General features: G+C 39.5%; 1 protein-coding gene across 1 annotated transcript in view; it reads left to right on the top strand.

Annotated features, from left to right (window-relative positions):
- The window catches only part of LOC129567123 (cadherin-related tumor suppressor), a 155,770-nt gene that overhangs the window by 6,130 nt on the left and 131,823 nt on the right, over window positions 1-17,817 (top strand). The window contains exon 2 of the mRNA XM_055443730.1: window positions 7,343-13,220. Coding sequence (XP_055299705.1) covers window positions 7,908-13,220 — 5,313 coding nt within the window. The 5' untranslated portion in view covers window positions 7,343-7,907. The remainder of the gene's footprint in view (window positions 1-7,342; window positions 13,221-17,817) is intronic.

Below are 17,817 nucleotides of genomic sequence, written 5' to 3'. Positions count from 1 at the left end.
GTAACAATAAGCACAAATTCACGCAAAGTCGCATGGCCAGCAAGCGACGCAGACTGTGCGCTCGCTCACTCCGAACCGGATCGACAATGGCATGAGTGAGATAGCGTTAGCAAAAAATGGATTTGAAAGAAAGAAGTTGAGATGCAGACGATTATTTTTTCGACTTGCTGCGTACTTTTTTCTCTCGCTCATTCATTGGCATCGCTCTCTTTCTCTCGTTGCCGCCTAATGTGGATAATTTTAGCGGTTCGATGCTGAGCAAAAGCACACTTATTGCACATGTCCGATGATAATGCACTTTATATTCCGTGGTTCGGGTTTTGTGTCCATTTTATTCTTTCCGCACATACAATTACATAATTTGTAAGCTGAATTATCCGTGCTGGTCTTTTGCCTGGTTTCGGGAAATCAGAAAACCTGAACGAAAAGAGAGAAAAAAAACACATGCAGCACCTTCTTGCTCGACCACTTCTCTCTCTCTCTCTCAGCGATGGGCACACAGGCGAGCAATGCTTAAACCACAAGATGCAAATGCGAACGGCATCGAAGAAAATAATGAACATTCTTAAAGGTTTTTTTTCTCTCTTCTTCTTATTTCTGTTATGGATTTTCAAACTGCGACGCGCCCAAGCCCATGAGATCATGTGTATCGAACGCTATACACGAACCAGGCCCAATGTTAAGTGCAGTGTTGATTGAACGCCAAAGAAAATGCCAGCCACAAGATAGAATGTCAGAGTGAATGGGAATACGAGATAAGCAGAAGAGAAGAAAAAATGAACAGACGAAGCAGCCAACAACAAACAAATAACATTCAAACCTATGGCACAGTTTAGCCGCGCTCGCTCAAATAATCATCGCATAAATCGCTCGATGAAACGGTAAAGTTGGCGCGTTCAAACGCGCGTTCGGCCGAAAACAAATCTGTCGGTTTTTTCTGGTGTGGCAGAAAAATGTGTTGTTGCTGTTGATGCTGCTGCATTGCTAGAATGAAAACATGCACACAATCTATCGGCTAGTTTTAAATCGTTAACGTTCAAGAAATCAATTTATTATTGTTTTTCGATTCGAAAAACATACATACTCACCCATTTCGCATGTCCATTTGGCATTTTGATAGTCACAGCGAAATCATTTGAGCGCGAAGCACAACACATGTATTCACAACGATTGAACTTTTTAAGTCGAAAAACGAAGCATATTCCTTCGGAGATGGAAACAAACAAACGCCTTTAGACGTTCTCGACACACATTTCAATTGTTATTTTGCAGTCAGTGAACTTTTAAACGTCTCAACGGACGTGTTTTTCTCTCTCTCTCTCTCGTTTTCATCTCCCAGAAGAACCTAGAAAAGGAAGACGAACTCTTCTCTTAGGAACTTAAGAAAGTTTCTCATGTAAACGCGCTCATGAAAAATTCGTGTTTTTTCCTACATCGGAAAAGGTTTGTTGGTGTAAAATTGAATCACTACTTTTTTGATAAGCTATCAAAACTAATCTTAACATTGGAGCCAAATAGAGCTGATACGGAGACACGTCATTTCTTCCAATTTGGTTGCGGGAGAGAAACATGCACGGATCCCTATCATTAACTGATCAAATGCAAATTTTATCGCCAATTAGACTATACGCACTCAATTAAACGCTTCACGATTTTTATGAATATGCATGGATCGACAGCGTGGCGAACGAGAGTAAAACAAAAATAGAATATTTAAAAAAAAAAAAAAATAATGATGAATAGAAACGAATGCGAGCAGCGACGACGGATGCGTCAGAGCGCAAGAGAATTGTTATATTTCAGTGTTGCTGTGTGTGTGTGTGTGTCTATGTGTGCTCGTCTGCATCGTTGTCTATTCTCAGGCTTAAGTGAGCATGTAATGCACTCACTATGTAAGACGCCGATCAAAATAATTGATATAAATATTCTTTCGTCGCGCGCAGACAACAAACACACACACACATCCATTCATTTGTAATTCTTCACGATTGAAAGGAAAAATGTTCAAACAGAAAATGAAAGAGACCAACCGATGGAAGAAAAAAAATATATCGCTTCAAATGTTGTCACTTCTGAGAAATCCATTGCGAATCGCTGTTCAGAATTCCTGTTTCTACAAAAATAACAACAACAGAAAATGACTTTAACGACACATACACATACCAAAGCAAATACGTTCCGGAGTGAATAAAAGTGGCTATCAGGTGTTTTTAATCATTTAATTTTGCATTCAAAGTCAATATTTTTCGGTCGCATATCAATCGAAATCTATTGACAATTATGAGTGGAGAAGTGGCGCGCAAACGAATGAACGAACGAACGATGTTCGGGTCATTGATGATAATCTGTCGATACTCTGATCTTATGGCCAATATATAAATAAATAGTTGGTTTCGTTCATTTTTGCTAAACGTTGAACGCTTTCATGTTGATGGTGTGTTGGTACTACGAAATCGTACACACCGAAAAAGAAGACGACGAACGAACGAACGAAAAAAAAACCGTCACGAAGACGGTGAGAATCACGACAATAAAAGAAAAATGCGAATGAAAAGAGGAAGAACGAAAAAATAAGAATGCCAAAATGAAACGAAAGAAATATTTCTCTGTTCGAGTGCCGGGTCCGTCGGTGTTTGAAGAAGATGAGTTTTAGCAAACGTTTCGCTCTCTTTATCACACTCATTCACTCTCGCAACACCACAATTCGTCGTTCATTTTATAATATCCAAGAGAGAGCGAGAGATTGTGTCCCATGCGAATGAAGTGCGATGGCACAGGTTACTTCGTCCCAACCAACCGATATATACGGTACACACAGTCTCTCTGTGGCCGATCTGTCGTTTTTCACTGAATTTCGATTTATCATACTCACTCATTTAATATTCGGAACCGTCGTTAGACGTTTTGTTAATTTTTCTCCTCTTGACTGTTGTTGTTGTCGTTTATGCCCAATGGCTTTTGTGACTCTATCTCACTCTTGCCGTTGTAATTTGCTTGTTTCTTTGTTTCTCACTTGATGAGACTCAGTTTGGACTTTTATGCTTTCTCACCTTCATTCATTCGACAATTCCATTACAGGATCTGCTCATTTCAAGACATAATCGATATTTAACATTAGTTTTGTGCTGCGCTGCGTCTTTTGTCTCATCTCGATGCGACTTCACAAATAAATGGCTAAGTTTGTTGAATCAACACAAGCGGTTCGTTTTAAGAATGGCCGAAATGTGTCCAGCGTGCTCAAATAAAGGCATTTAACTTTTTGACCAATATCCAAAATATAAAATAAATATTTTTCCACTCTAACTTAAATATGTGCTTAAATTTCATTACACACAGAGAGATAGAGTTCCGTGTGACCGTTGAATTCATTTTGATTGGTCAACATTCGAAAACAAAAAATGCTAGAACATTTTACAATGTCAAAAAGAAAAATGACCATCATTTTCGATTTTTCACCTTTCACAACGAAACAATGCGAAAAGATTAACAGCATTTATTTGAATAGAATCAAATAAAACGAATCTCGCTCGATTTGTGCGAAACACCAAAACAAACCGAAAAAAAAATTACACAACAACATCACCACCACAGACAGTTAAGACGAACGAGTCTCGAAATAAAATAAATACCAAAACAGAAAAGAATGAACGATCGCGTTTGCGAGCGCGCACGTTTGTGCACACACGCACACATACGTACGTGTTCATCTGTTGATATACACAAAGGGTTCCACATTTGATTAAAGAAAAATTGGATAATAGTACGGCGATTATTATTTTCATTATTATATTATAATCATTGGTAGTTTGTATTCATGTGGCCGCCGCCGTTTGCGGCAAAAGCAAGCGGCCAGCCGTTTGCTTTGGCTGTTGTTGTTGTTGTTGTTGTTACTGTTTTGTTTTTGTGTGTTTCACAAGTGGATGATTTGTCCGCGCCTCTATTTGCGAGATGACATTTAATGAAGAGTAAAACAGAAGAGTACGTATAGCAATGGCAAACAGCAGATCGAACATGACGGCAAAACGCATCTGGCCATTTATAATACGAATGAGAGTTTGTGCGTTGTGCGCAGGAAACTGGAAAAATATCTTTGCTGGAGACATGGTTAATAAGCACGGCGTGGATATCATAAGTGGACATTAGAAGCATGAAGAAAACAGTAGCTTTCGAATCAGATGGCAGCAAAGCGCACTACTTTGTTGCATACACCAATAATTTCATTTCATTTGTGTAATTATTTGACTCGCAGCACTTGATTTTCGAACTGGCTAGAGAAAATATGCTTAATGACAACAGCGTCGCCGATAACTGTTTTCAAAATTAAATGCAGTCGCTTTTTCCTCTCTCTCTCTCTCTCTCTCTCTCTCTCTCTCTCATTTACATCAAAACATTTTGTCATACTATTAAAATAGTTGAGCTGAATTTAAATGAGATAAAACGATTTAATCGAATTGTGTGACCGATGGCTAGGCCCGAAAGACGGCAAAAGTTAGAGAAAGAAAAGAGATACAGATAAAGAGGCACAAGAAAATTCTGAACAAAGAGCTCTTCTATTTTAAATCAGAATATGCGAAAGAGAAGAAGAAAACACAGCAATAATAACAACAACAGCACAAACGAACCAAATGACAAATTTCCAACTAAATATTTTGTGTCTGCTAAATGCACAGTGCACACTCACTTGAATGATCGCGTGTGTATTCGATGCGAAAAGAACAAAATACGACGACACTTTTTACGCGAGCGAACGAACGAACAATCTAAACGCAAAACCAATATTCGATTTGAAACAAGAGACCGAAACAAAATAAAACAACAAAAAGCAACAGCAACAACAAGAACAGTAAGAGCAACAGCATCATCATCATCTTGGCCGAAGATGAGATGCGAAGCGACCAATGTGTTTCTATCGTTTGAACGCAGATAACCCGTTTTTCTGTCATAAATATATTCGTGTATGACAAGAAACGCGCGAGTCGATCATCCGAACCGACTGATTCTCGGAGCGAATGAACCGAATGGCCACAGACAAGACGTGCTGCTGCTGCTGCTGCTGCTGCTGCTGCAGCAACATCAACACACAGAACTTCTTCTCTTTCTCTCTCTTTCTCTCGGTGTGCACACACATCTTTTCGGTTCTCCTTCATTATCTGCGTACGGTCGTGTGTTGCTGTTACGTTTTTTTTCTTCGTTGGATTCTTGTTGTTGTTGCGTGTTTTTTTTATTCATAGAGGAGAGTTTACCTTAAATATGTGTACCTGGACGGCTAAATATCGTCGGAATTTTGTCTTGTTCTCTGGTGAAACGCAACATAATCTCAATGTATACATATAGTTTTCGTCGGATTATATTGTGCTATCGATCATTTGTGTGCATGTATGTGTGTTAGTTGCAAGTCAGCCAGCCAGCCAGCATTTTATGTTTCTTTGTTTGTATGTGTAAAAATCATCATCTTTTCAGTTCCCATTTGGCGAGCAAACAACGATCAATCCACTACCAAACAATCCAATTCTCACTCTCTGGCATTCTCTATCGTAATGCTGCTGCTGCTGCTTTTTTTCCTGCTTTAGCCCCACAGAACTCTCTCTGTATGTCTATGTGTATAAGTTAAACTTCGATATTCAAATATTTGAATGCAATTCCTGTGCTGGCATTTGTTTACGCCACTATATTCAATTCCATTTCATTTCAATTTCTGTGGATTTTTCATTTCCTTTTTGCTCTTCTCTCGATTTGATTATCTTTTCGCTTGTTTACACTATTTTTTTTTTACTTCTACGTCATTATTTTGGATATGCATTCGTTCATATTGGCTGGACGTTATTTTGTCACAAACACACAAGTCTCTGTTTGCCCAGACATTGGGAATGGTTTTGAAAATTGAAAGCCGGAAAAGTAAATGCAGAAAGAAAAACCTACAAATGAAGAGAAAAAAAAATGAAATTAAAACATCAATTGTTAGTGTGGCTGGTGGAGAGAAATTCGCGGACAGCCAATTTAATAGAATGTTTGCGCGGAGCGAGAGAAAGAGCCACATTTGGTCAAAGATGTCAAAAATCACTGAAATGCACTTTTACAATCATTTTCTCTCCCTTGTTCTGCCAGCAAAAACGAAAATCCAATAACAAAACATCGACATTAGAAACGGTTTTGTCGGCGTTTGCTTAGCCTTTGTTTATACCTCGACGTTTGGTGTCGTTTTTTCTCTCCTTCTCCGCCATTCATGGTTTGAGCGAAATGTGATTGTGTCTTATATTTCAATTTTTCCTATTGTTATTTCTGTCGCTACTTTTATTACTATGTCGCTACTGAATGTTGTTGTGTTTTCTTGCGGTCGCTCTCTGTGTTGCTTCTCGTTGTCTGAGGTTTGTAATAATCCCTCCTCGCGCACTGCAACTCTTCGTTGTCGTTGCATTTTTTGCTGCTCCTGCTGCTGCTGTTGCTAGCTATGCTTTAAATTGTTCTTTCACCTCTCGCTTATTGGAACGTGTCATCACTGTCGTATGGCTGTGCCAAAGATGCGCTTCTCTTATTATTATTTTCATTCCACTTATAAGCTGCGCTGTCGAAGAGCTAGACAGAGAGAGAGAGCATACGTGTAGTTGTTGTTATACAAGCGCGCCTGTGATAACAATGGAAATATTTCAAACTTGTTTTATTGTTATTATTCAATTGATTTGCAGTTTGCGTACACTTTTTCACTGCTCTTGATTCTTGCTCACTCGGATTCTTCATCTCGCTCTCCCTTTCTGCGTCTCTCTCTCTCTCTCTCTCGTTTCATCTGCTTCAGTCGGGTCTCATTTAATGAAATATATAATTCATTTTTTGTTTACAATTCAATTGCACTGCCACGTTGGTTAACGATTTCCCTATTCGATGACAGTTTGTGTGTTTTAATTTATGTCATTTCATATCAGTTTAGAAACAATAAGAATTTGAGCAAAAGAGATGAAGAATGAAAGAAAAAAATGGAAAAGCAAACGACGCAAAAAGAAGACATTTTAATACAACATCATTAGAGGGTTTTTAGAATCGAAAAATATAAACCATTCAACATCAAACGGCGACGGCGACGGCGACGTTCGACGAATGGAAGAAAAACGACATTTTTGCCATTTAATGAGCGTTTAATGAGGTCATTGCTGCCGTGCAGCGCAATGCCGTTCACAGGCACATTGATGCACTGCATCTAACCAACCAACGAACATTTGCATCTCGATGGACTGAGAGAGTGAATTCAAGAATGAATTCCCTTTCGAGCACACAAAAACAATAAAATGTTTTTTTTTTCAATTTCAATTCTCATAAACTTTTCATTTCAATTTACTCTTTCTCATTGCAGTTGAACTTCATCGTACGCACAATAGAAAGTGGCCGAGACAGAGTGTGCAACAATTGACGCTGCATTTCTGAACAGCAGAAAAACAAAAAAACTAAGTGTTTTGCTGAACTCAACATTGAAATCATTGCACAATAAAATACAGTGTCGACGCTCAATAGCTCAAATGTGTTAATTGTGAATAAAATAAAGTGCAAAATTATGTCCGTATAATTGTGCTGAAAAAAAAAACATCACACACACACACACAAGAAAAGAAAAAAAAATTCAAACGAAAAAAGAGTGAAAATTTTCGAAGAAAACGAAAACGAATTTGAAAATAGCCAACGAGTGAGTCGTGCACGCTCTTGGTGGTTGTGTGTATCGTCGGCAAAGTATCAAAGTGATCGAAGGTTAGTCACACTGAATGGAAATAATAAATAAATAAATACGAGAGAGAGAGAGAGCGAAAAAAACACAGCGAAGAAAACGGATGAAAAAAATGGCTTTGTTGAAGAATTGTTGTAATGGCTCATAAACAAACAGCCATAAATGTGTTGAACTGTAACGAAGCGACAAAAGGTGAATTATGACGCTCACAACTTGCTGGAGTGTCAGCAGTATGCTTCGTTTAACGCGCCGACGACGACAGTTGTCGTTGTACATTTGTGCAACCACGCTATTGTTGATTTGTATGGAAATTAGCACAATAAATGCACACGGCCCCGGTCCGGGTACCTATACCAATTTCATTTATCCACGCCGACGATCGTCAGCCGATGGATTTTCATCGCAAATGCAATCACGTGCGGTTGATACGCGAGTACCGCTTGAAATTTTAGAAAATGAACCACGTGGCACAGTGGTTGGGTATGTACCGACTAAAATCGGTTTCACCTATCGCTTCAATGAGCCACCGCGTGAATTTACACTTGATCCAAATACGGGAGAAATTAAAACGAATGTGCCACTGGATCGCGAACAACGGGATCGATACGATTTGGTGGTGTTGTCAAGTCAACCAACGTATCCCATTGAAGTGCGGATCAATGTTTTAGATGCGAATGATAATTATCCAGAATTTCCCGAACCAAGTATAGCCGTTTCGTTTTCGGAGAATGCACAGTCCGGAACGAGGCTACTGCTGGATGCGGCTACGGATAAAGATATCGGAATGAACAGTGTTACACATGATTATCGCATTGTTAGTGGAAATCATGATGATAAATTCCGATTGGCCGTGACAACAAATCCAAGTGGCGATGTATCGTACTTGCACTTGGAAACAACAGGAAAATTAGATCGTGAAAATAGAGGTTTTTACTTTTTGAATATTTCAGCACGAGACGGTGGTAAACCGCCAAAACTTGGCTATGTTCAAGTGAATGTTACAATTTTGGATGTAAACGATTCACCGCCGATTTTCGATCACAGTGACTACATTGTTTCGTTGAACGAAAGTGTTCCACCCGGAACACCGGTGCTTCATGTTATGGCATCCGACAATGATTTGGGCGACAATGCCAAATTAACGTATTATTTATCTGAAACGGAAACACAATTCACCGTCGATCCAGAGACGGGTGTTATTTCAACGACCGAACACTTGTCGTGTCCGCATCAACAGACGTGCTCGACGACAGTTAAGCCGGGAGTGAGTTGCCCGAAAAGCTGTGTATTTACCGTTTTTGCACGCGATCACGGTTCACCTCGTCAAGATGGCCGAACTTATGTCACCGTCAACCTAGTCGATACCAACGATCACGATCCAGTTATTCGATTTCAATACTTTCCATTGACCGGCACATTTGCAACGGTCGATGAAAATGCATCGAACGGCAGTGTGGTGGCTGCCATTTATGTCGTTGACATGGACGAAGGTTTAAATGGTGATACGAATATTAAAATTATCAGCGGAAATGAAAGGCAACACTTTCGTTTGGAAAATACACCAAGCTTTGATATTGTTCGAGTGAATGGTGTGTTGGATCGCGAAGAGATCAGCACGTATAATTTGACAATTATTGCAACGGACAAAGGTACACCACCACGAACGGCTACCGCTAACTTGATCATTCATGTGAATGATGTTAACGATGCTTATCCAGTGTTTGAAAAATCCGAATATTCAGCGGTATTGAGTGAATTGGCACCGATTGGAACGTATGTTGTTAGCATCGAAGCTACGGACGAAGATACTGGAGTGAATGCTCAAATTTTCTACGATTTCGTTTCGGGAAATACACGACAATGGTTTAAAATTGATCCAATTTCTGGATTGGTTACAACGAAAGCACCACTGGATCGTGAGTTGCAGGGAACAGTTGTGTTGAATGTGTCGGCTCGTGATGGTGGACCAAATCCAAAATGGTCTTATGCCGAACTGAAAGTGATTGTTTTAGATGAAAATGATGGTGCGCCGAAATTCTCACAAAATCAAATCAATGTCACGCTTAACGAAAATACACCGCCGAATACATTGGTAGCAATGCTCACCGCAACGGATAATGATCAAGGAACAAATGGCAGTGTGACATACTCAATTCAATCGGGCGTCAATCAGAAATATCCAAATGTTTTCGCTCTCGACGCAATGACCGGACAGTTAACAACGAAATCGAAATTGGATCGCGAAATGATTGCATTCTATGAAATTCAAATTGTAGCCCGGGATCAAGGTATTCCACCACAATCGGCCACAGCAACCGTTTCATTGACCGTAGAAGATGTGAATGACAATCGGCCCGAATTTTATCCCAAACAATATTTTGTGCCAATTTCCGAGAACACCGCCACCGACACGCCAATTGTTAAAGTGATTGCAAATGATCGAGACGCAGGTGATAATGCCGTGATAACATACAACATGGAAAGCGGTGGAGATGGACTATTTACAATTGATTCATGGACCGGAGAGATTTCACTGCGTTCAAACTTTCGGTCGTCACAAAAACCATTGCATCGTTTGGTGATCTCCGCAAAGGACCGCGATAATATGCGCTCAGATGATGCAATCGTCGAAATCATCAAGGATGTCAAGATGGAAGAACTGGAATTCGACTCATACACCGGCTATGAATTCCAAGTCGCCGAAGACTTTGGGCTTACGAATGCTAAAATCGGCCGCGAAATCGGTCGAACTCAAATCATTGGACAGAATAAAAATCGAATTGAGTATGCCATCATTTTTGGTGATCCAAATGGAAATTTTGAAATTGATAAACACACTGGAATCATTCGAACGGCCAAGTTAATCGATCGAGAATCAATGTTATTCTACACATTGAGCGTGGCAGCCCGTGCTGGATTGGCATATGGAAAAACAACGGTGAATATTTCCATTTTGGATTTGAATGATAGCCCACCAATGTTTACAAAGGAATACGATGAAATTAAATTGCCAGAAAATGGAGCAGTGGGTCAAGAAGTGTATTTTTCACGAGCACGCGATAAAGACATTGGAATAAATAGCCGAATTACGTATAGTTTGACTTACAACCCAGAGGATCAATTCCGTATTTCCGAATCAACCGGAGTTTTGTACTTGAATCGACCGATTCGAGCCGAACCCGAAACGGTTATCACAATTGAAATCACAGCTAAAGACGGCGGTCAATCACCACTCTCATCAAAGTGCACAATAAACATTCGAATCGAAGACACAAATGATCATACTCCAGTTTTTGATCATACATCATACGAAACATCTTTACTAGAATCAACACGGGTCAACACCAGATTCTTTGCATTGGCCGCATCCGATGCGGATTTGGGTGCAAATGGTCGCATTAGCTATAAAATCATCGAAGGCAACACGGATAATAGCTTTGGCATTTTCCCCGATGGCTACATGTATGTGAAGAAAGCGTTGGACCGTGAAGTGCACGACTATTATTCGTTGACAGTGTTGTGCACTGACAGTGGCTTGCCCACGCGTAGCTCTGCCGTACCGGTCATTATTCATGTAATCGACGAAAACGATAACGCTCCACAATTTACCAATTCAACATTTACATTTAGCATCACCGAAAACGAACCGATTGATTCATTTGTTGGCAAATTAACGGCCATTGATCTTGACATTGGACGCAATGCTGAATTGATTTATACATTGTCAAGCACACAAAACGATTTCACGGTCGATCCACGTAATGGATTCATTAAAACGGCACGTGAATTCGATCGCGAAGCATTGGTTCAATCGACCGGACAGAATTTCATTTCGCTCGAGGCAATGGTCAGCGACAATGGAATGATTCGATTAAAAGACACCGTAAAAATTAAGATTTTCATTTTGGATTTGAACGATAATGAGCCGAAATTTTTGCGCACACCATACAAAGTGCAAATTCCCGAAGGATCACAAATCGGAACGCAATTGATTCGAATTTATACGGTGGATATTGATGAGGGTTTGAATGGTGATGTATTTTACTATATTTCCGATGGCAATCAGGATGGTCGATTTGCTATTGATAGCTCAACCGGCCAGATTACACTCGCTAAGACATTGGATCGTGAAACGGAATCATCGTACAAACTTACGGTTGTCGCACATGATGCAGCTCTGCGCAATCGATTAAGCTCCAACACAACGATCACATTGGAAGTTCTGGATGAAAATGACAACGAGCCAATTTTCACTCAAACCGATACACAAATTGCCGTCAATGAAACCACACCCGTCGAAACGGAATTGATTCGTTTCCGTGCCACCGACTCAGATCTTGGAATCAATAGCCAAATTTCATTTTCAATATCGGCGGGTAATCGTCGTGATACATTTCATATTGACTCAATTTCTGGTAAACTGTATTTGCATCGGCCACTTGATTACGAAGAAACTACTTCGTACACATTGAATATAACGGCAACAGATGGTGGAAATCCAAGGCTGCAAACGACAATTCTCTTCACCGTGATGGTAATCGATGAAAATGACAATCCGCCGAGTTTCCCAAGCACCGCCATCGTTCGACAAATCAAAGAAGGAATCCCAATCAAAACACCGATCGTAACCGTAACGGCCGAAGATCCAGACTCCAGTGTAAATGGCAAAGTGATTTACACGTTGATCAATCAAGAGCCAAGCAATAACAATCGTCATTTTGACATTAACCCAACGACAGGAGTCATTTTTACTCTGCGTGAAATCGATCGTGAAACAATTGACACATTCAAATTAACAATTGTGGCTACCGATCAAGCGGTGCCCGAATCGAAACGATTGTCAGCGGAAAAAATCTGCACCGTTATCGTTGAGGATATTAACGACTCCGTACCGATGTTTGTGTCGATGAATGCAGCAATATTGCCACAGTATAAATTACGTTCGACTCGAAATGGCGCCATCATAATGAATGTATTCGCACGTGATGCAGACTCCGGCACCAATGGCCTTGTGACATATGAAATGGTCGGCGGTAATACCGATCTATTCCGGTTGCATCGTAGCACCGGCGCAATTACGCTACAAAAATCACTCGACAAAGATAATATCGAATTGAAATATCAAGTGGCGGTCAAAGCGACCGACGAAGCCGTACAAAGTGAACGCAAAAGCTCCGATGCCTATGTAACATTAATTACCGTTGGCGATAGTGCAGCGAAGAATGGACCGATTTTCGAAAATAACGATATATTTGCAAGTGTTTATGAAAATGAACCGATTGGAACGAGCATTACAACGGTTTTGGCTCGTTTGAACAATGTTGATATTGAATATTTTGTGACTAATGTGACTGGTGATGGTCGACAAGTCGACCGGCTGTTTGACGTTGACCCGAAATTGGGCATTCTATCAACGGCCGCCGAATTGGATCGTGAAGCCGGCGTTGATGTCTACGAAATTGAAATCTATGCCATCGCTGTTGATGGAGCACCCAGGACTTCAAGCACTAAGGTAAGCGAGATTTTTTTCAAAGAATTTTTTTCTATTTAAACTTTAAAGGTTTTTTTCTTCTGAAGAAACTTCAATGCGATAAATTAGTTTTTGAAATGAGAAAAACGGATTCAAATGCCAAGGTTTATTTGAATAAAACCCACACATTCTAGTTGAACTTACCATAGATATAATATTCACATTGAGCGATTGAGCCGTGTGCATTAAATCACGCAGCTGAAATTGTAATTTTCTGCATTTTTCATGCGATCGATAAGATAATTCATACAATGTTTTGTGTTGATCGCATCGCTTAGCTCAGATCGCATATCGATTTTCTCTTTCTATGCATATTCGACCAAGGACGAAGTTTCATTCACTCGAGTATGCCAAAGCAATGCAAATTTCCATGCATTTAACTTAAATCTGAACCAATCTGAACTTAGAGCCATACAACTCAAGCTAAAATCCAACCGATTCCAACTCAAATACAACAAACTTAAGCTAAAATCGAGCAAAAAAGTGAGATTTTTCTCACAAAAAAAAAACAAATGAAGTAAAAAGCACTCGTTTATTCCATAGAAATCGAGTCTATTGACCATGTGAGAAAGAAACGAAACGAGAAGAGAAAAAAATTGAAAGCAAAATTCAAATGTTATCGATGTTGATTATTAAAATTTCAAGCACATCTCTCGCGCGATAGGTTTCAAAAGTCGTGTACATGCTCGTATTTTTTCTGCGCTTCTCAATGAAATATTTTAAATGGAAACTATTTGAATTGCAACACACATACACAGCAAATAAATAATCGAGTGTGGATAAAAGGGTATTCGACACTTCTCTCACATATGTGAGAATATTTATCTTAAATATTTTGTGTCGATTTTTTTGTTGTTGCTGTCGTTGTTGTTGTTCGGGAGAGAGATATAAAATATGTTTCAATGGTGGAATTATGCGAAAGATGGTAGAAAAAAGTATTTCAAACGAGTGAGCAAGTGAGCGCGTGGAATAACGCGAATGGAATGAGCGGTGATTTTTCCATTTGTGTGTGTATTCACTATTCATCGCGAAAAAAACCGAAGAAACATATTTACATGTCAGCCGGTTGAATTCCAAATAGATTTATGTATGTTTATCTATGGTATGGTTGAGCCTTTGCAATTAAAAACCACAGTTAGACGTCTGCATTAATCGCATGCAGTCCAGCGGCAGTTGGCTGCGGTGCGCAAATAAGTGCGCAGGGCCAAGTGTGCAAAAGAGATGGCAAACTGAAGCTGCGAGTTGAATGAAAATAAAAAATAAAAATTAAAATACACATCATCCAAAGCAAATGAACATAAAATTGCATTCAAACGACATTTGCGCTTGATCGTTCTATTTTTTCGTCGTCGTTGTCGTTGTCTTCTTCTTTTTAAATATAAACACAAAAAACGAAAGAAATGTATTTGCCTTTTTTAGCCGCAACCAATCGACATAACACGTGAAACTTGTGTCTATGGGCTTGTTACCACACTGAGAAAAGGCTGGAAGGAAATATTCCAACAAGTGCGAGAATGCTGTCAATATTCCAACCATGGTTGGACAATTCACAAAATCGTCTGCAATGACAACATTTACAACGCAGGGTTGGAATATTTCCTTCCAGCCTTTTCTCAGTGCAAAGACAAAACGAATCGCATTTTTCACCAGAGCAAATACACATTTTAACAAAGGGACGACACGTTTTGACGAAGTCTACGGCGAACTCATGAACTATCGAAAAGTCAATACAAAATGATACGAGAGTTCATGGCGCTGCGAGCGCTTGAATGATGTTTGTACTGAAGTGTCGTCAGCTTGCATTTTAACATTTTAATTTTCGTATGGACGGTTTTTTTCTGTTCACGCGCTAATAACCAGCACCAGAAATATATTCAAATAGCGTATTAGACACAACGCTCAAGAATCCAGCATTGTGAATTCTTATTTGCACCGAGTTTTCATTTTCGTATTTGTTTTGTTGGTTGTCATCATCACAGTTTTGCGCTTATCATTCGGTCGCATTTGTGTGTGATTGTGTGTGTGTGTGTGTGTATTTGTGTTGATTTCGATCTTGTGTCAAGTGCAACGAAGATACGAACATGCAAACCGACTAAAAAGAACGATGATAAATCGTAACGGTACATTCACGTATATTTTTCAAGTGACGTTGATTTTCGTGAACGAGCCACCGTTTTGGCCGCAGTTCTTCATTGCTGGCAAATTTTCTCTTTGGAAATTTTAAATCATTCTGTCCGAAGAAAAGAAAATAATCTTAATTAATCGATAGCAACAACAACAACAACAAACCATGAACAACAGCTATGGAAGTTCACGAAAACCCCAACCAGAACCGCGATCAACCATCAAAAATGTTTTTTTTTTTATAAATATTCATTACGATCCGAGGCAGCGATGTCTGCAGACATTTACGCGTTCTTATGCAACAATTAACGTTCGTTTGTTTTGCTTTGGCTTGTCGTTGCTCGTTTTTTCTTGCTGTTTGTTTGTTTTATTGCCCTTTTTATGGGCATTCAATTGAAAATCTCGGTACATTAGAAGAGCAATCAAAACGAGAAAGAAGAAAAAAAACGGCAGTGCAGCAGCAGCAGTCACAAGAGAAGACGAAAAGAAATAACACGAGAAGGGAGAGAGACCGGAGCAAAAAAAAAAGCGTCCGATCGATAACATTAAGCATTCTGGTGCGGCATTCATTCTATCTACGATACATATTCACCAAATGGAGTGTGATGTTGTTTTCGATATATATAATAAAAGGTAGACATTTTCCTTTCGGTTTGTTGCGCTCTCTTTCTCTCGTGCGACGTCGACGACGACGATGACGATGACGACGCGACCGATAATAAAAAGAACGGACGAAAAAAAAAGCATTACGATATGCAACGTGCGCGCTCACAAAAACATGGCAGCACAAATAAATTTTCGAGCGAAAACAAGCTAAAAGAAGGCAAGAAATGCGGTGTAATTCTTAATCTTAATGCAAAAATGGGTGCAACTTTGGCATTAAGTCATTTTGTTAAATTACTGTTTAAAGTTTACTCTCTTTGTGTCTCCCCTCTCTCTCTCTTGCTCACTCGCTTTCCATCTTCGTCCCTCTTTTTATCTCTCACTCTGTCACACGATGGCACTGGTTTTTTTTTCCTTCATTCAAATATGATAGCCAGCATTCTGTGCATTTTTCCGCTCAAAATCATACCATCACTGGTTCCACTGAAGAATTTTCCATTTCATCATCGAATGTTTGTTTTATGTAACATTTTCAATAGAAAAAAGAAGGGAAAAAAACGAAGAGGGAAAAAAGAGCTGTCGTGTGACGACAAACAAGGATTTCCATTGAATAGTTCGGAAAATATTTTAACCTGATTAGAAATTGGTTAATTGCTTAACCAATAGCTCACTTTACAATGAATTTTAATGACTTAACCAATTGAAAACCCGATCGCATTGCCTTACAGAAGCTGTGAATTGTGAATGTGTCGAGAAGAAATCGGAATGTTTTAGACGTAGCTCGGAATGTCTGACAACGACGGCGGCCACCTTTTAAATGTGATGACATCACCACATATACAGTGTGCCCGTGCTCAATCTTATTCTCCAATTTCAGTTGCCAGATGAATCTGGGTGAAGAAAAAAAAATCGGCTCAATTTTACGCATTTAAAAAAAAATCGGTTCAATTTTTCAATCTCAAAATGAATGCGAATTGATAATTTCCGGCTGGTAATTTTTTTTAAGTACTCCTTGGCATTTATCACATTCACATATTATCCAATTTGGAAACCAAGCAAGCAACCAAACGAAAAGAGGAACACACTCTGCTTAAAACCCATCGCGCTAGAGATAAAAGTAAGTGGATGAGTATGGTTGCGCTTTGCATTAATCCGAAATGGTGAACAACAATAACAACCAGCACGACAGAGAGAGAGAGAGAGAGAGAGAGAGAGAGAACGAAAAAAAATCACGCTATCAATTTTTTGTGTGTTTTCCACTTTTGGTCTGGTTGTGGTATTGTTGTGTGAATGCGTTTGTTGAATCTTCCGTCATGGCGATGCTGCCTGCTATCCATAATTATCAATAAATGTATATAAATATAATAATTCACGTTCACTATGTCACATTTTTATCATTTCAATCATCGAATTCTGTTGAAACGGCAAGCACCAAAAACCGATGAAACAGACAAAGCGAAAAGAAGCCGTGCAACGATGAGAGTTGCATTGGAAGGCATTGATCGCGCTCGCGTACTTATTGAATGCGAAATACAAAGTATTGCAACGTGTGTTGTTTTTTTTTGTACGGGCTGGGATAACATAAATCCGTTGGATTGTGTGCATTGTTTCATCTTCCTCGAGCGCGCGCTCGTGCACATATGAGGGAAAAAAGTGAAACGCAATGTTGCAACACATCGAATTGCATTGGGCTGTGTGTGCGCAAACAGGCGTGCGCATCAATTGAACTGATACAACAATCGAAAGAAAGTCACATGATACAACAACGAGCAGATGATCAAAAAAAAATGTACCACAGAGAAGGAAGATAGTGGAATCGAAGGTATTCGTTCCGGTGCATGTTGAACCATGG

The sequence above is a fragment of the Sitodiplosis mosellana genome, unplaced genomic scaffold, assembly GCF_009176505.1.
Source record: "Sitodiplosis mosellana isolate CC-2019 unplaced genomic scaffold, AAFC_SMos_1.0 Smas_scaffold_5, whole genome shotgun sequence".
NCBI lineage: Eukaryota > Metazoa > Arthropoda > Insecta > Diptera > Cecidomyiidae > Sitodiplosis > Sitodiplosis mosellana.
Note: the sequence above shows the minus strand (reverse complement) of the source record. Positions and strands in the feature narration are given on the sequence as shown.